This window comes from Eleginops maclovinus, chromosome 1 (genome assembly GCF_036324505.1).
Source record: "Eleginops maclovinus isolate JMC-PN-2008 ecotype Puerto Natales chromosome 1, JC_Emac_rtc_rv5, whole genome shotgun sequence".
NCBI classification, from domain to species: Eukaryota; Metazoa; Chordata; class Actinopteri; order Perciformes; family Eleginopidae; genus Eleginops; species Eleginops maclovinus.
Genome location: NC_086349.1, coordinates 18,353,472 through 18,373,033, shown reverse-complemented (window position 1 = coordinate 18,373,033; position 19,562 = coordinate 18,353,472). Strand labels below are relative to the sequence as shown.

Genomic DNA, 19,562 nt, shown 5'->3' with positions numbered 1-19,562 from the left:
TGTCTGTCTCACCATCAAATAAATACAAAATGCCCAACAATAGTTTCAAAGAAATATATCTACTGTGCCATACAATTTGATACATGTCGTTATAAATATACAATCATAAATGATTATCTGTATCCAGTGAGTTTGCAATCTGTATTATGACCACTGTAACTTGTTGTTACACTCTGAAAGTATCACCCTCAGAATAAAAAGAAAAAAATTGTGGTAGCACAAAAAAAGCTGCTGAGAGAGAGAAGAACGGACAAAATGTTCTCATAGGTCTGTCACCAATGTGAGAATAACCTGTTGAGATTGAACTGTATCTTTCATCAAAAAAGATGATGGTGAAGCCATTGTTCCTTTATTTCTTTGACTACCAACTCGCCTTTAAAACGTAATAACTCTTCCCGTTCCCTCTGGTATCTGTCCTCCAGTGTGATGAAAACGCCACCTTAGTAACCAGGGTCTGTACCTGAGTCTGCCATGCTGCAAAGAAGACTTCAACAGCTGCCCCAACCTGCCGGCAAACCTGCCCTTCCAGAGGAGCCCCAAAGAAACGTTCTGGGTCTCCACAATCCTTTGCTCCACCAAACTCACACAAAATGGTAATTCAACACCTTACAGTGTCTTATTTATATTTCCAAAGGATTGAATTGAGCTCAATTTGATTTCACTCACTTGTTTCCAGTGGACCTGCTGGCTCTTCTCAACTGGAAGGCACATCCAGACAGGGTGTTGGACATCCTCGGTCGATTACGTCAGATTAGTGGAGAAGAGATTGTCAAGGTCACTGTCGTCATTTTATTTATATTTCATAAAGATAATTATTAATGCTACCTTCTGTGTGGCAGGAGAGGTTATTGGGGGTACTTGACTACACTCAAAATATGTTATTTATTGCGATACAGAAAGTGATTTTCTAAGGGAACATTTTTAGTGTGACTTATTGCTTTGTTGATTTTATATTCAATTTAAGCAAAAGATCTATTATGGTGTGGAAACATATCTTATCTTGTTTTGAAGTGTAAACCTCATTTAAGAACTAAAAAAAGGTTTTATTTCTGTGTTTTTGGATGAATGGGCTACCCTTTGCTTCTATTTTAGTTTCCAGCGAGGCCTTTGATGTGAAGCTGTGTGTTCCTTTGTTTCTCCTCACAGTTCTTGCGAGATGTCCTGGATACGCTCTTCTGTCTTTTGGATGACAACACTGATAAATATGGACCGCTGGTTTTCCAGTCACTGGTAGGAAAATTAAACTATACTTTACTACATGATTTGTTTGCCAGTCAGCAGAGAAAAAGGCATTACATCTATATGATTATGTTTTTAGGTTTTCATCATCAACCTGCTCAGGGACAGCCGTTTCTACCACTTCAGACCTGTCATGGACTCCTACATCCAAAATCACTTTGCTGGAGCTTTGGCATACAAGTAAAACATTAAAACACACACAAAAATCTCAATTTAATAACCTGCAAAGTCACATTTGATGTTGACCCTCATATTATTAAACTGTGTCCCTGCAGAGAGCTGATTCGATGTCTGAAGTGGTACATGGACCGCTCGGCTGAGGTCGTCCGGCAGGACCACATCCAGGAAGCCATGAGGGTAAAGTATCACACTCCCTTCCTTCTTGTCTGTCCTGGCTCCTTCTGCTGGGATTAATTAGAAGGAAATGGTCACAGAGGAACTGATAAGGAGTAATGTGAAGCCATATAAGGCCTCAGTGAGGGACTTCCCTGCTTAGAGAGAGGAAGCTAAGTATAAAACCTCTGCAGTCGGGTTCAGAGTGAAACATTTCCACATGGTCTTTGAATTGCATTTTAAAAAAAAGAAATATTCTCTAAATTGGAAACCTTTCTTTAGTTTATTGATGATATGGATTTTCTCTGGATGATCAACCATACCCATTTGGTGCTCAGTGCTTTTTGAATTCATTGTATAAAATGACATTTACATTTACTGACTGCAATTCTCACTCTACTTCCTCCCTCCCCCCCTCAGGCCCTAGAGTACCTGTTCAAGTTTATCGTCCAGTCTCGCATCCTGTACTCCAGAGCCACCTGTGGGATGGAGGAGGAGCAGTTCAGAGCGAGCATCCAGGAGCTTTTCCAGTCCATCCGCTTCGTCCTGAGTCTGGACAGCCGCAGCTCAGAGAACTTGGTGTTCACGCAGGTCAGATAGTTTACAATGCACGATAAAAACTCTACTGCTCCAAAGACATACTGTGTGTCAACTGGTCCGCAACTTTTATCTTTAATTATTTACGTTTTTATTTTATCCATCTACTTTGCGTTCATGATTTATTGTTTCCTTTTTCTGTGTTAACTTGTTTCTCATTTCATTCTTTTTACTTATTTCACCTCTCATCTGTGCATGGTGTGACTCATGCTTTAATCCCTCGCCCTGTCCTTGTCTTGCTCTGGGACAGTTTAGAGGTGTGAGCAGCTGCATGCTTTTCTGTGGTATCATGCTCCGGGGCTCTCGTCCATCTCAGTAAGTCACAAGTGCCCCCCTGTGTTGGTTCCACAATGCAGTAAATGCTGTATGTATTGGATGATGTTTTCCTAAATCAGTTCTTAATTCAGATTATGGCTGTAGAAGGTCATGTATTGTGCTTTAAAATGTTGATGCTTCTTCTAAAGGATGAATACCGGGTTTACTTAGTTTTGTGTGACTGAATATTTCCTGTTACTGGGATGTTTTCTGTTGCTTTTAAACATGTAAGTGCAGCTTTTTATGACAATATTATTCTGTATGCACCCTTCAAACTCATGTATCTGTGTCCTTTGTTTCACCCCACCAGGCAGCACTGTTGAACAGTTTCCCGGATATCTTTGATGAGCTGCTGCAGATGTTCACCGTTCAGGAGGTAGCCGAATATGTCAGGGGCACCCTAGGGAGCATGCCCAGCACAGTTGACATCGGCCAGTCCATGGATGTAGTCAAACTGCAGTCCATCGCTCGTACAGTGGAGAGCCGCCTCTTCTTCTTCCCTGGTGGGACACTGGCTAATGATTATGCAAAGTGTTTAATTTTTCTGTAGAAACTAAAATACATTTTATCCTCACTCTGCCTCCTTCATTCTTTACCTCCTGTCTTCCCACAGAGTCTCGTAGTATTTTGCTGCCAGTGGTTCTGCATCACATCCACCTGCATCTGCGCCAGCAGAGGGAGCTGCTCATCTGTTCTGGGATCCTTAGCAGCATCTTTGCCATAATTAAGACTAGCTCCATGGTACAAAACATTATACCATATCCATACTCAGCATATAGGACTTATAATCGATTGTGATTACAAAAAAGGTTTCATTTAATTAGAAAATGCAATATAAAATGCCCATTTACTTTAAAAATAGATTGAAATATTGTGATGCAACTGCAGCATGGCAGCACACTGAATAAAGCCTTCCCATAAGGAACATGTTTGCATGTCTGTGTGTCTCAGGAGTCTTCTGTTCAGGAGGAAGTGGAGATGATGGTGGAGAGCCTTCTGGATGTGCTGCTGCAGACCCTACTGTCCATAATGAGCAAGTCTCACTCTGTGGAGACGTCCAGAGGCCAACGCTGTCCCCAGTGCACGGCGGAGATAACGGTGAGCTTCCAATCAATGTGTCTTTTTGACGTGCAATTAAAACAGGTTCAATTTTAGTTAATATTTTTGATTAACCTTCAATGTCAATTTCTGTCATTTTCTTTGGCAGGGGGAGTATGTTTCCTGTCTTCTCTCTCTGCTGCAGCAGATGACAGAGCTCCACTTTCACCATCTACTCAACAACTTCCATAGCAAAGAGGAGTTAAAGGTAGGATATCTCCGGCTTACGGAGCTGCACATGATCTAATAATTTGCTTCAGCCTGTTTATTACATACCTTGACTGCAACACTTTACTAATACAATCCTTTTCAGGAGTTCCTGTTGAAGATCTTCTGCGTGTTCCGCAATCTGATGAAGCTGAATATCTTTCCCAGAGACTGGAGCGTCATGAGGCTTCTAACTAGTCAGTGAGTCTGCTTTTCCATTTCTGTCATGCAGTCTTTGTCCCAGAGATGGTAAGGGAATACAGCCAACCATTAGATCAGAGTCTCATAAGATAATCCTGATCTGAAGGTGACGCTTGTGTTTCAATTTATTCATCTATTTTTGGCAGCTACCTCGTTCTGTAAGCTGACAGTGTGTTGTTTGCTTTCTGCAGCATCATCGTAGTGACAACACAGTTCCTGTCACCGGCGCTGCACAAGAACTTCTCCGAGGCTGACTTTGATTTCAAGGTGTGTCCGAGCATCCGGGGGCTAGCATTTAGGACACCCAGCACATAGACTATGTGATGGATTGAATACATTCCTAAAATTTGTATAAACGAATCCACATATCATTTATTTACCCATGTTTTTGTGGTTTGTTAGGTGTGGAACTCGTTTTTCAGCCTCACTGTGCTGTACATCAACCAGCCCAGTCTGCAGCTGGAGGCACTCGGCCCAGCTAAGAGAAAGAAAATCCTGGACAAGTAAGAAACTGCAGGATATTTATTGTGTGGATTCTCTCAAACACAGGTTTATTGTTTATCTAACTGTTCATTCTTCCTGCACTACTCCTTTCTTTATAGGCATGGAGATATGAGAGTCATGATGGCTTATGAGCTCTTCAGTATGTGGCAGAAATTAGGTACATCAGACAACCTGAATCTATGCACAAAATACAGAAAGCTTTTATGAAATTACCAACAATTACTCTTTGTAATCCAGGTGACAACAAGCCCCACTTCATCCCAGGAATGATGGGTCCCTTCCTTGGCGTCACCTTGGTGCCTCAGACAGAAGTACGAAATATTATGATCCCAATTTTCCACGACATGATGGATTGGGAGCAGAGGAAAAATGGCAACTTCAAACAGGTCAATATGACGTTGTTATGTAAAGATTGCAGATTATGTGATGCAGCAGTTGAGATAAAGAAATGGACAGCTTTTTGGCATTACAACATCTTTTTGCGGAATGTATGTGTGTTTGAAGGTGGAGGCAGAGCTGATGGATAAGCTGGACAGCATGGTATCAGATGGGAAAGGCGATGATAACCACAGAGAGCTCTTCAGCCTTTTGTAAGCATCAAACCTGTGTTTAGTCAGGATGTGGAGTGATACTCAGAGTGATGCTGCTCTCATAGTATTTCCTCTAACATACTCTCTGTGTTGTCTGCCTGTCACACTGCAGGACCCAACTGTTTGGTCCTTATCCAAGGTGAGCTGTAGTGCTCTCACAGCTAAAACGAAGAGACGTTGTCATTCATATCTATTTACTCCCTGTGCTTGTCACCTTTAGTAAGAACATCTCACTGTGTTTCATGTGCAGCCTGCTGGAGAAGATAGAGCAGGAGACCTGGAGAGAGACGGGGATCTCATTTGTCACATCAGTCACAAGACTTGTAGAGCGATTACTGGATTACAGGTATAGACAGATTACAGATTACATTGCACATAATCAAACTGATGTTATTTTTCGTGGAATTGCAGAGCAGTAATATTTTGAAATATATGTTTAGGGACTGCATGAAAGGAGATGAGATGGAGAACAAGAAAATTGGCGGTTCTGTCAACCTCATGGTGAGTTTTAAAAACGCATTTATGATACATTACATAACGAGTAAAATGAGATTGTAACCGTTATGTTTGATTCATCCCCAGAATTTTTACAAATCGGAGGTCAACAAGGAGGACATGTACATCCGTTACATCCACAAGCTGTGTGACCTGCATCTCCAAGCAGAGGACTTCACAGGTAAAGGAGAGGGGTTTTTCCTTCATGCTTTTCTCCTCTGCATGTGCTGTCTCCCATCTTTCATTGATTTCCGAGGCAGAATTGGTGGAGGAGAGAAAGGTTAATGGAAGCATGAACAAACATAATAATGGAGATCAGAATCATGACAGAATCAGGTCTGGAAATACCACTCACAAATATGTGAAAAAGAAAACAGTGGAAGTTGTGACTCCATGTGATCTTGTAAATGGCTTAAGTGCTCTTGCTTGACTCATGTTATCGGCAGTGGTGGCTGTATTGTGTGCATGTTAAAGTAGCCAAATATCACTAATCAAAACCTTTTCATCTCTTAAATAGAACAAACAACAGGCAGCTAGCAAGATGACTTAAACACATTTACTGTTCTGCAGAGTGATTGCACATGTGTTTATTTTGTAAATCATTATCCCAAAATGTTTTCTCTTCAAAGAGTAAGTGAATTCAAAATAGAAGCATCATTGTCTTTGTTTTTCCACGGTGGATCGAATGGATTAAATCCGAGTAACACTTCTATACTACAGCTAGTATTTCATATTTCATGTAAGAACACAAAGTAGCCAATCCATACAGTTGACAACCTTTTTCTTTCAATTAATCAATCAATCGACGGACTGTTTTCAGCCCTGTTAATGAATTCTTCCGTACAGTCTATATTTTCTCCTACCTCTTGTGCACAATATTCTCATTGAATACCTTTGGTGAAACTAAGATAAAATTCCAAACAAAAATAGAAATTTCAATCTGTTATGAAATGAAACAAACTATATTTGCCATCCAATCCTGGGTTTGAGAATTGTTTTAATCATAATTGCAATTATAAGATTGTGCTGAAGCAACTGAGAAAAAAGTTGTGAAAAAAGGACTGAGAGCAGCTGATATGATTTTGCAAATGTACCAAAACACCCTGACATTTTGTGATTTTTGCTATTTACCACCTATTCACAAATCAGTGTATCACTGTGGCCCCAGTCCGCAAACGGTTCATCATTGGCAGTTTACTAGATGGCAGTTAATACACTGTTATTCTGATGACCTCTGACCTGTACCCCCTCAACTACAGAGGCAGCCTTCACTCTGCTGCTGTACTGGGAGCTGCTGCAATGGGAGGACCGGCCCCTGAGAGACTTCCTTCACTATCCCTGTCAGAGCGAGTGGCAACGCAAGGAGAACCTGAGTCGTAAAATCCTCCACTACTTCAACAAGGGCAAGGCAAGTGCATTTTTATAGGGTTATCTCTCACTCCTGCCTCACAGAAGAATGTTTAAATGGATTCCAAGTTAGCTTTATATTGATGGAGCAGTGTTGGTAGGATTGTGTTGGACAAATCCAAAATAGAGATAAGAGGAAGACAATTTATGGTTATTCATCTATACAGAACTATACAGTACACAGAGGAATACAATTGCTTCTGGTCCCAGATAAAAACAAGAGAAGTAACAAATGAATATTAGGTGCAAACAAGAAGATGCAAAGACAGGTACCGAACAAGGAACAAGACGTGTACAAACACACTGTCCAATAACACAGACGTAGGTCAATACAAGAAAAATATAAATACAAATAATGCCAATGAAAGCAAGATTAGGAGTAGAAAAACACAAGTTAGTATAACAATACTGAACTTAATCTCAGCACCTGAGTACATTTATTTTCCAGCACTTCCATCCTTTCTACCGTGAAGTTCAAAAAACCAAAACCGTGGGGTTATCAAAACAACATTATCTCGTTTTTATTGCTTTGGCATATATCATAAAATAGCTTTCTGCACTAAAGCAAACACTGAATATGATATCATATAAATATCTATGAAGATTAGCCCACATCACAGTGTGGGTCAGATATCTGCTCAAATGAGATTTGCTTCCTTGACTCACTCCTTCCTGGCTGGTATTCATCTACAAAATTAAATTAGTTGACTGGTGTCTGTGCTTTGGAGAGGACAATGCCCTCTGGACTGTGGGAGCTGCTGAGGAGGAGATAAAAGTGGCTTTCTCCAATAAGTCTTTGTCCTATCTAACTTTTATTGCTGCTCACATAGAATACAATAAGTCCTGGTTCTGTACCTTTGGGATTCATCTGCTGTGGTTACAAAAGTTAAAATCTGTCCAGGACAAATAGAAAGCTTTATGTTCTCAAGAACAACTTGAAGGTTGACAACATAAGCAAATTAAAGTTGGAGTCTGTGATTCTGGAGAAAGATTGTTGATATTTGAACTCAACACCTAAACAAATCCCCCCCCCTCCAGGCTCTCACACTCCCCTGACACACAAAGGGAGGCCACCCCTTTTTACAGAAGATATAGAAAGATTTATCAGGACACCCGAGAAGGAGCCGATCCTCTAGGGCTGCCCATATGTCATGTACTGTAAAGCATACATTCACTTTTCCAATAGCTATCTCAACAAAAACCTTGTATAAGTAGAAATTCAGTTAGAAAATCAACACATGAATGATGGGATGTTAATGTACATATCAATTAATTTAATCAAGAAAGACTAACTTTAAATTTGCCTCTTCTTAGTTATTAAATACATTTTGGAGCTATTTTTAATTCCAAATATGAAATTCCTTCTCCGATGTTTGGAAAATAAATATATTTCAGCAGGCAACAATACTTTTTGCTTACTTTCAAATGATAAGGCTCACATGAGTTATTTTCTTTATACTCATCTAATTTATCTCTTACTTTGCAGTGCTGGGAATATGGGATCTCTCTCTGCCGGGAGCTGGCTTTCCAGTACGAGACTTTATATGATTATCAGAGCCTCAGCTGGATACGGGTAAGTAAAGACTTGCATGCTTCCTGTTATTATAAAACCAACATCCTTTGTGATGCCAGAGAGTGAGACTTCCAGCTCCCTCTCTCATCGTCACCCTGTTATGCAGTGTGATGTGCGTACAGCATCAAACACAATGTCCAAATTACCTGTGCACACCCACTCTCATCAGGATATGCGGAGCCTTCAGTAATGTGTGTGATTAAATCATTATTCATCATGACTCCTTTGCATGTTTATCATTCTGTGACAGAAAATGGAGGCAGCGTATTATGACAACATCATCGAGCAGCAGAGGATCGAGCCGGAGTTCTTCAGAATGGGCTTCTATGGCAGGAAGTTTCCTTTCTTCCTCAGGGTATGACTTACTAAATCTCATCTTTGTCTTTCCTGACACAGTTATGATTCTGCTGATGCGGACGGCTACATTTCTCCTTCATGCTTCAGCGGGAGAAAAAGTCAGCTACAGTAGCAATAGAGGGAAAGCTGGAGTTGAAAATTAGGAGCAACACGGGTTATGCCTCTACCAGCCATTCTCTGCTATTGCTGTTATTAATCAACATAGTGTGACAGAACTTTTTGTGTAAATATCAGGCTCTAGATAAATAATTACATTTTTGCTGAATCGTCTTAAAACATAAGAAAATGGGCCTATTACAATTTCTAAGAATCTATTTCATTCAGTCATTTCACCATATCCAGTTTAGTTTGAAACAAAAATAACAAGTTTAAATGTCGTATATTTCATTAAAGACACTCTAAATCGAGTTGGATGTCATTGTTTAGTTTTCCAGCTGAACTTTAAACTTAACTCTCTCTTCAAGTGTTTGACTCAACAGCAGGAAGCTGTTTTTAGAAAGCAAAAATCTTTAAAAGCCATCTGTACACAAGCTTCTCAGGACTGAACAGTAGCAGACACAGTTGGTGACTAGCTGCTGCACATAATTAAATATTTAGCAGCTAAAGAAAAATAAATTCACTCAGGATTTGGAAGAGGGGTTAAAATATTGGACTTTTGTATTTACTAACGTTTCTTGTACTTCTAGCCCTACAACAATAAAATCCAGAGCACAAGTTGACTTCATTTGTAATATCCTATAAGCGTTTTGTACAAAAGTTATTCATGAGCATGTCATCGTGGATATTTCTCTTTCTGCAGAACAAGGAGTTTGTCTGTCGTGGTTATGACTATGAACGGCTCGAGGACTTCCAGCAAAGGATGCTGGGGGAATTTCCGCAAGCCATTGCCATGCAGCATCCGAACCAACCTGACGACACCATCCTGCAGAGTGACGCTCAGTGTATCCTACACGGCTTACTGGGTTAAAGCCATCAGTTATCTGCATGTTTATCTAACCAACAATCTTTAATTAAACCATTTACATTTTTCAATGTTATAAAAGCAAATCCTGTCATTTTAGAAAACTGAGAAAAAGTTTATATTTTGCTTGATAAATAACTTTTAATTCATTATTAAAATAGTTGGCATTTCATTTTCATTAGATTGATTAATTGTTTTACCATTACAGCTTGCACTATGATTTGCTCATGTATGAATGATGCAGGGTATTACAGATGAAATAGTAACACTGCATGTTGGATTGGATTTCCAGATTCAGACAGTGAAAGCAAAACCCCTTTGTCAGCATTTCTTTTGAATATCCCTCCTGCTCTTCCTCCTCTGTGAATATGCATGTCTGTCTGTCTTTCTGTCACTTCCTTGACACTTGGCTTCTAGACTTGCAGATCTATGCAGTGACTCCAGTGTCAGACATCTCTGATGTGCCTCAGCTGGAGCGTGTGCCCGAGAGGATCAAGAGCTTCTATCGCATAAACAATGTCAGCCGCTTCCACTATGACAGGCCTTTCCACAAGGGGCCCAAGGACCGCGAGAATGAGTTTAGGGTACGGTTAACCAGCAGTGCCCCTCACACTCCATTTCTGCATCATTGTTCAGTGTTTCTACAGGAAATGCTAGTAAAAAAAACATGTAATGGGACAGAAACTCAAAGCTTTGGTTAGATTCATGCTGAGGTATTTTTGGCTGATATTTAAGTCAAGTCCGTTTTTTTTTAAGCTCAATAGCTCAATATCACTTATTAAACTCAAGTGGCTTTACAATCTGTTCAGCATATGACACCCTCCATCCTTTGACCTCTTGACTCCTTTAAGGAAAACTGCCCCCCTAAAAACCTTTTATTTGGGAAAAAGATGGAGCTAATAATCTTCCAGGACAAGTGTTCACAGAATAAAAAACCCTAGTAAACTGACAGTATGGACAATCACAATGACAAAAATATTGATATGAGGAGTATTGATCTAGGAGGACTTCAAGGTGCCAACAAACAACAGATAGAACAAATAGACTCACCATGGCAACCTGGAAGAGGACAGACAAAACAAACAAACAACAGGCCACACTCAATAACACAACTCATACAGAAAGAACAAAAACATGCACATAGAATCTGAATCACCTCTATTAGATAGCTGAATATCCCTAAGGACAAACAAAGGACAAACATCTGGAATGATGCACCGAAAGCGGGGGAGACGGATTAGTCCCAGGGAGGTTGATGGTCCAAACCTGAGAGATAAAACAGAGGACAAAGATCAGAAAATGGGGGTAGAGGGAGAGAGAGTTATTCTGAGACAAGAGAGAAACAGAGAGTCAGAGAGATGCGATGGTTTTCAGAGAGCTTGCTGTGTTTTCATCAACAGGACAAAGATGTACTTCTCTTAATACTTACCTCTCCAGTTTCTCAGATTATTTCTCCGCAGGTGTATTAGTCATTAAAATACTGCAGAATGATGTAATGTGGCAAGAAGGAAATATCCACCATCATGACGACATAAGCCAGAGACAGGAATCTGCATTAGCATAAAGAAAAGGACAATTTAGCTAAATGATCACAATTGTTGATGATTTATTTTCTGTTTATCGACATATTTATTAAAAGTTTCAAGCTACAAGCTTTTTTCTCTCAGTTTCTTTACTCACTCACGGTGTTTTCTAGTCAAAGTACAGCCATTAGGGCTTTGGAAACTTAAACCACACATGATGTAGTACCTTAGTTTCCACTGACACAGTAACCTAAATTTGAAATCAAACCACACCAGGAGTTTTAACTTAGGATCCTCTAAAGCTTTTCCGACTGCTCACCCATATCGTAGACTTCCATTTAAAGTGTTCGAAGGGTTTCCAGATGTGGTTGATAGTGGACTGCATAACCATTGTTCTCTGCTTTAACAGAGTCTGTGGATTGAGAGAACGACCCTGATCCTCTCCCGTCCTCTCCCTGGGATCTCCCGCTGGGCGGAGGTGGAAAGGAGAGAAGTGGTGAGCAGCTTAAAAATTCACTCTCTATCACCTCATCCTGCACATGCTGAGGGATGTTAGACTTCTTAAGCTCCCTCACATGGTAGCCATGCTTCCCAGAGAGTATGTTAGATTATAAATGATATACACATTCTTCCTGCCCTTTTATCTTGTGTATATTTATTTCCAGATGGAGGTGAGCCCTCTGGAGAATGCCATTTATGTGGTGGAGAATAAAACCCAGGAGCTGCGGACTCTGATCAGCCAGTACCAACACAGACAGCATCATGGCAACATCAACCCGCTCAGCATGTGCCTAAATGGGGTCATAGATGCTGCTGTGAACGGAGGCATCGCCAGATATCAGGAGGTACACAAGAAGACAGAAATAATCGGGTTGACGTTAAACATGTGTGAATTGTTTGAGCGATGTGAGAGATCCTCATCTTCTCCTCTTCCACAGGCCTTCTTTGATAAGGACTACATCAGCAGTCACCCAGAAGACACAGAGCGGATCACTCATCTAAAGGATCTGATGCAGGAACAGGTATAAAATATATAATCGTAGTTCTGTGTCAAAGGTCCTTATTAGTTTTTATCAGATATAATGTAAATCATATCCAAGCTAATCCAGTTTTCTATGTCAAGTTCAATTTGACTGAAGCTCCGGGGCTTTCAGTCTTATCTCAGTCAGAGAAAACTGAAACTATTTCATATTCTTAGTTACAGTATTTAGTATCAGTCAATAACAAACTTTTGACATTTTAGTCTTTTTTAGTCCTTAGATTATATATATAACATTTCAGTTGGTCTATACAGCCAAATAAAATTGTTTCTTTCATCCAAGCCCTGGTGCGGTTGTTGGTTTGGTACTGATATGGTCCCTGAAACCACAGGACACTATATTGAGGAGAAAAATAATAAATTAAACATATTATTTCTTCTCCACCTTTTTGTCAACAAAAATTAATTGATGTATATTTTAAACTACATTTTAGCCTTATCTTTATTTGACTTAATTTGCATGTTGAAGTCATAAGCCGTCTCGCCATCATGTTGTCATAGTAATGGAAAAAAAAGAATCCCTGTTTTTGTCGATGAAAAGAACACTGCATAATGGAGATATGAACATCCTCCTTAAAGCTGTTTCTCATCTGGTTTTCTGTCAACAGGTGCACATTCTTGGAGTGGGTCTGGCTGTTCATGAGAAGCTGGTGCATCCGGAGATGCGTCCCCTGCACAAAAAGCTTGTAGATCAGTTCCACATGATGAGGACAGGTTTACACCATGTGAGTAGTCCCAAATGTGGCTCAGTTTTTCCCCAAGTTTAGGTTTGAGCTGTGTTTTTAATTTGTATTCTTGCTAACAAAATGGTAAATAGCCCCCTTTGTATTGTCTGTTTCGATATCTGCGTTTGTTTGTGTGAGATGAGTGTTATGAATATGTCTGTAGGTTGTTATGCAAGTGTTTTAATGCTTGTTTTAGCAGTGTAAATATTCAGAGTAGTATATGGTTGGGTCCCAGCAGGGTGTGCCTGGCGTGGATCGATTTGGTCCTGCAGGCTGCCCAGGGGTTAACTCTCCCAGAGGCATCCTCTCCTCCCACAGCCACATGAGCCCTGAGAGCGTCCGCCTCATACACAGACACAGGTCGGTCACACACACATCGACACACAGACACATTTATGAAAACATGGAGATTAAAGTTTTACAACATTGTCTCTGTCCTGCAGCCCTCTGAGCCTCCAGGGCTCCATCCGTCACTCGTCCTCCTCTCTGTCCTCTCACACATCGAGTGAGGCAGGAAACCTTGTCCTAATGAACGATGGCATGATGGGGGAGCACTCTGAGGATGCATTACACATGCAGGTGAGGCTTGATATAAAAAGAACACACTGGTATAAAAGCAATGGAAATGGTATGAGTTTGTTTGGCGCACACCAACATGTTTCTGCTACAAAAAACGTTTCGCTTCTTAAACTTCTTTTTAAATCTTTTTTTGCAGCCAAGCCCTTCCTCCTCCAGCCTGAGCTCAATCCGCTCCAATTCTTCCCAGATTATTAACTCTGCTCCCTCGAGTGCCAGAGGTAAGTAAGAAAGTCATTTGAGATGATCCTTACTGTAATGCCCCAACATTTCTGTATCTGTGTATATTATATGTTTATATATCCCTATGGAGGTTTTATTGCAGATGCTTGAGAATAAGAACATATATTTCATAGATATCTCATATATGAAGAAGGTAACTAGAAACCTCTGTTTCATGTACTGAGGTTGCTTGGTAACATTTCTCGTCTTTTCTCTGTCCAGGATCTCCATCCTTGCCCGATAAGGCCAAACACAACCGGGAGGTGATGATCCTGTTGCCCTCTCATCGTGATAGGGCCAGCAACATGTACTACAACATGGCAGAGAATGGACAGGTATGTACAGTGCTGTCTGTATGTCAATGTGCAAAACCTACCAGACTTTAAAAGTGTTTGTAATTATTCAAATCAATGTGTTAAATGTTCTTATGAGATTTTCTTTTTAGCTTGCCACTTTTAAAATCTTACTTCTACCTAATTCTAATCATCAGATTCAGGTTCAGATAGTTACTTTAATAATGCCGTCCGTTACCTAATTTAACTGTCAAATCATATTTAAGTATTGTAACTTGATCAATTTCTGTTACTTTTGGATCATCTTATAACCAAATATGCAGGACAAAAGGAAACCATATGAAATGTCATCATTATGTGTTGTGTAAAACAAGGGGAACAACTTCCCAGCTATGAAAAAGTTGTAATCAACCAGGGACTCGCAACATTTGGCACATTAGAGTATGGGATGCCTTTCAGCAAACTCTTAAAAAAACATTAGAGGCCTTTGTGTGTGCATGCCTATTTTAAATAAACATATTGGTAATGTCAGTACTTTTTCCCTATTAACTGTAACACACTACACCTTTTTGAACCTAATTACATAACACAATCCCATGTTTTCAGTGACTTCTCAATCCTGTTTATAATTCTTCATTCTATGTTTCAGAACAACCACATGCAGCGGGCTTTACTTCAGCAAATTAGCCCCTGCAAGCCGTGTGCTGACCCTCACATTAGTCTACCAGAGAAAGGTGATACAACACAATCAGGTTGAAATGCACTGTATGGTGAACATGAGATAAATATCACATGTTGACATGTTTATGTGTTCCTCTCCAGTCTTTCCTAACACTCCCGGCAGCTGGAATCTGGACGGGGAAAACAGGGAGGCGGTGTCCTACATGCCGACTTCTACCGGAGGGGTCATGATGCCGCCCGTGCCCCCAAGGTCCTTCCCCCCGGGTACGTCTCCTTTAAATTCACGTTTATGGGTTTCTGTGTGGTTACGAGCTTCTGAGAGTTCCAAACCTATTTAAGACCATTACATAAGACCTTTCAAGCAATGTATAAATGATTTATCTCCTCTTATGAATTTCACTTTGCAGGACACTTCCTTATGCACTGTGATGCATTTCACCACCAGAACAGCGACCCTCCCCCTGCCTTGCCCGTCCGCTCCCTTCGAAAGGTACAGCCCACAGAGAAATATTATTAGTAGAGTCATAAAATATCAGACGCAAACGGCTTTGTAGAAACTTTTTGGCATTTCACTCTCCTCATCCTCCTTCTTGTTTTGAATGTCAATTTAAATGATTAAACTGACATTTTAGGTCTTTTGTCACGGTTACCCTGACTTCACAGAAGCTCCTATTTTCCAACTTCTCAACACATAAACACTGTCTTCACTAACAGTCAATTTGTACACTATAGCAATGCCTGATGACAGAGGGCGGACAGATTATTAAACCCTGGCTGTCAAATTATAATTATATTTTCACATGTCTGAAACACGGACTATGTCAGAATGATGAAGTAGTTGTTGACTTGAACTTTTTTCATTTGCAACTTGTTATTCCAACATTTCAGACAGTATGTGAAGGCAGCTTGAGGGTTAATGAAATTCAGGTTGTTGTTACAAAACTTTTCCCTTGACTGTAAGTAAAAAAAAAAAACACCCACAATTCTTTGACTCTTTTTTTTCGGCAGTCTCCTCTCCACCCGATCCCTGGCTCCCCCACCAGTCCTCAGTCAGCTCTGGGCGGCAGTAACTCCACTCTGTCAGGCAGCGCCAGCAGCGGGGTTTCCTCTCTGAGTGAGAGTAACTTTGGAGGCCAATATCCGGACCCCGGCCCTATCAGGAACGACGCCTTGGAGCCTCTTCCCAGTCACCTGTGGTCCCCCCCTGATGAGTACCTGGCCTCTCCCTACCTGCACATCCACTACGGGGGACCAGAGATTGAGTCCGTGGACCCTGTCCGCCCTTTCCACTACCGCAGCCCTGCCTCGCACCCGCACAACCACCAGCACCCTCACACTCATGCCCACCCGGGAATGGAAAGCCACTCCCACGGGCCGCCGCCTCACCACCACGCTCCCACTCACGGCCCCCACCACATCCCTTACCGCAGGCCTCAGCCTCCAGCCGTGCCGCCCAAACCCTACCTGAGAGAGGGCTGCATCCCAGAGGAGGATCTGCAGCCTCAGCCCATCCCGCTACCCCGAAGGATCTTCCACTCCCCTCACGGCCACCGTGAAGACCAGGGGAAACACCCCTGGGAGCAGTGCATCAGTGAGGAGCACGAGGAGGCCCAGTGATGACGAGGGTCTAGCTATACTTCAGTTAGAGCTTTCTTCTGGTCTTCTTCCCTTCATTTGCACTGAGTTAAAGGCAGTTACAGGGAGATTCCTAAGTGAAGCGATGATTTGTGAATCAGATGACACTTCTCGCTCTGTGATTTAATTTCAGTGCACATGAAGGAAAGAAAAGAGGGACTGAACCTCCACGAATCTACAGCACAGGGCTCTGTCACTGCTCTGTGTGGCCTCTTAGATATAATTAAAAGAAATGTATCTCTTGAAAAAAAGACGGATTAACTTTGTTCAGAAATTGATATTGATTGTACAAAATGTACAACTTGTCTGTGAGCATGTTTTTTCATTTGAGAATAATAAGACAACAGTTTTGTGAAAAATGACGACCATGATCATAACCAACATGATCCCAGGTGCAGTTTGAGCTCTGAACTCCCTTAATTTAGCTTTTTCATGGCATTTTCACAACACAAGGAAACACCCGAAGGTTATATTTCACAGTGAAGGGACTTCTCTGCTTTAAATGCTTCATATATATGAATTCTTATTTTGATAATAAATACATAATACATTATAGTGTTTTCAAAGGCTTATGTCCATAATGTTTTACGAAACACTGTTAAGTGCTCCTTAATAGTGTATCATATCAAATGGCGCACTCTGACACAGGTTGCTGTCAGGCTTTCATGAATCGCAGGTCTCTAAGACTGGCCCGGCATCTCAAGGGACACAAACTTCAGTCACTGACAATTTCCCATCCGTACCACTGCGTACGGAAACCTCCGTGAATGTATTCAGACGAGATGTTCTATTTGTATTGCACAAACTGCAATGCTGTTTTTGTTTAAGTGCTTTAAGTTCAGTCTTTGTTGAAGAAGTCTCTATTTGTCTCTTTTGTGTGACAAAGATATCTAGAGAGGAAGGAGAAGGGTAACTGAGGACATTGACAGACAGGAACCAAACTCATCATGTTCCCCAGAACGGAAAACTCTCCACATCTCAACCTCCTGCTGGACTCTGTTCACCATTCTCTCCCTCCATCGTTACCCTTCTCTGTATGGTTGTCAGACCATGTTACAAAACAGTGAGGGCTGAACCTGGACAGCAGCAGCCCTGCGTTGCGTCTGATGACACTGTCTAGACCCCAGCCCACTGAGCTGCCAGACAAGGAGCCCACTCAGACAGCGTTGGAATCGCCTACCTGCCTTAAGTGCACTCAAATGCAGTTTGACCTCTCATCTGGACTGTGAGAAGCTCATTTAGTGACAGTCGTTCTCCTTTTCATTCAGTTCTCTATATGCTCCATGAAGGAAAAAAAAAGATATCTACCTAGTGATGTTTTGTATGGTTTTGTCCCGCTTTGGTTTCAGGTTGTTGTTTGGTTTGTAGCGCTAATAATTCTTATTCTGCCTGCAGCTCTTTCTCAATCACCTTCTGTTGTGCGAAAACTAATGATGTGTTTCAGAAGAACGCTGAAGCCCTGACAGAAAGAGAGATTTACTTTTTGTGGAGCAGAGAACAGCGCTGTTTATCACGATATAGTGGGTTGGAAGGATATAGCTAATATTTTAACAATTACTTGTTTTCCTGGTTGTTGCTTTTTTTGCAGGTGGATGCTTTGTGTTACTGTACATCAAGTTGTCAGCTGACTAGACAACATCTATTTTTGTATGTGAGATCATCAGTTGTGTGAACATATTTCAGAATCCGTACCACAACAGAAGGCCCAGGTACTGCATCAGATGCTGTACTTTGTATGGAGATGAACCTGAGGTTAGATATATAAAATATGTGAGTATCTCTTGTGAGCCTGATGGCACTGAGGATAACTGGTGACTGAAGTGATACTCAAAATATAGCTACAATAGAATTTTTCAATGTAAATTCTGTTATTGTACATACAGCAGTATTGTGAAATATTTTTGAGAATTATTGCAGACGCCCAAAAAAGGTTTATCGTTGTTTTGTGTATATACATGTACTCCAGAGATCAGTGTAATTGATAAATATCTATAATCAGTGTTTGAAAAAGGACAAATCCATTAGACTGTGGTTGTCTCCACCGTTCTTGACTTTGAGTCTTCTCATATAAATACTTTATACACTTTTCAATGTGCTTTCCTGTACATATGGTGTTAGCATGATCAAACAGTGTTTGGTTGTAAAAGTGGTTTTCCTACTCCCATAAACTGCTGTGGTATGGAATTCATTAACGATGCCAAACATTAAAGACAATCTTTTATCAGCTCTAACTCTTCCTCCTTACCTTTGCTGTGCTGTGATTGTTTGAGCAGTATGTTAATTGTACAGTAGGGGGCGCTGTTTGTCATGAAAACATGAAGCAGATCGCAAAAGAGTGAGGATGCTTTCATGCTGCTTGCTCTGTTTTGTGTGTGCATGTGTGTTTGATTCAATAGATGGTATAATAAGTATTAACATACTTTATTTAAAGCACTTTAGTGGATATAATAATAATAATGTATCGAATGAGACTGTTTAAGGGTTAATTTATATTAATGAATCTAAACCTGATTCTGCAGCTTTCTTCTGCTTTTAGGAGATTTAAAGTTAATTTTAGCTCACTGTTTATTTGTACAGCACAAAACTTTACTTTGGTTAACTCGCACTGCTCTCATTGGGTCATTTTCTGGTGCAGCAAGCAGCTGTTTCCGGCAAAAAGCTCGAAAAAGATTTTTCTCTCAGGAGACCAAAAAGATAAAGAGGGTGAATAACTGGACTAACATTCACATTCAACATAATATTATTATTATTATTATTGATGCATTATAATAATTAAATTGATGTTTACTAAAAAATAACTACATTAAATATAAATGAATATAATATATAGCCAAAAATGAAACCACTGAAAATCAGTAGCTACATCTTTATTGTAGTTACTGTATGTAAACTACTTTGAATTCAATTGCATTTCACCACCTCTGTGCTTAAAGTTTGGATGTGCATGTGCGTGTGTGTGTGCGTGTGCATGTGCGTGTGTGTGTGTGTGTT

General features: G+C 40.6%; 1 protein-coding gene across 1 annotated transcript in view; it reads left to right on the top strand.

Annotated features, from left to right (window-relative positions):
- The window catches only part of LOC134872430 (dedicator of cytokinesis protein 3-like), a 44,285-nt gene extending 25,500 nt beyond the window's left edge, over nucleotides 1-18,785 (top strand). The window contains 38 exon segments of the mRNA XM_063895722.1: nucleotides 423-438; nucleotides 441-593; nucleotides 677-774; nucleotides 1,147-1,230; nucleotides 1,319-1,419; nucleotides 1,515-1,596; nucleotides 1,993-2,163; nucleotides 2,795-2,987; nucleotides 3,098-3,225; nucleotides 3,436-3,582; nucleotides 3,692-3,790; nucleotides 3,896-3,990; nucleotides 4,182-4,257; nucleotides 4,393-4,493; nucleotides 4,593-4,651; nucleotides 4,732-4,880; nucleotides 4,999-5,084; nucleotides 5,197-5,223; nucleotides 5,335-5,430; nucleotides 5,525-5,585; nucleotides 5,667-5,760; nucleotides 6,839-6,987; nucleotides 8,473-8,559; nucleotides 8,810-8,914; nucleotides 9,716-9,857; nucleotides 10,295-10,461; nucleotides 11,810-11,896; nucleotides 12,066-12,245; nucleotides 12,339-12,422; nucleotides 13,048-13,164; nucleotides 13,382-13,524; nucleotides 13,608-13,743; nucleotides 13,880-13,961; nucleotides 14,185-14,297; nucleotides 14,905-14,989; nucleotides 15,078-15,200; nucleotides 15,344-15,426; nucleotides 15,945-18,785. Coding sequence (XP_063751792.1) covers nucleotides 423-438; nucleotides 441-593; nucleotides 677-774; nucleotides 1,147-1,230; nucleotides 1,319-1,419; nucleotides 1,515-1,596; nucleotides 1,993-2,163; nucleotides 2,795-2,987; nucleotides 3,098-3,225; nucleotides 3,436-3,582; nucleotides 3,692-3,790; nucleotides 3,896-3,990; nucleotides 4,182-4,257; nucleotides 4,393-4,493; nucleotides 4,593-4,651; nucleotides 4,732-4,880; nucleotides 4,999-5,084; nucleotides 5,197-5,223; nucleotides 5,335-5,430; nucleotides 5,525-5,585; nucleotides 5,667-5,760; nucleotides 6,839-6,987; nucleotides 8,473-8,559; nucleotides 8,810-8,914; nucleotides 9,716-9,857; nucleotides 10,295-10,461; nucleotides 11,810-11,896; nucleotides 12,066-12,245; nucleotides 12,339-12,422; nucleotides 13,048-13,164; nucleotides 13,382-13,524; nucleotides 13,608-13,743; nucleotides 13,880-13,961; nucleotides 14,185-14,297; nucleotides 14,905-14,989; nucleotides 15,078-15,200; nucleotides 15,344-15,426; nucleotides 15,945-16,553 — 4,608 coding nt within the window. The 3' untranslated portion in view covers nucleotides 16,554-18,785.
- Nucleotides 18,786-19,562: the final 777 nt, after the last annotated feature.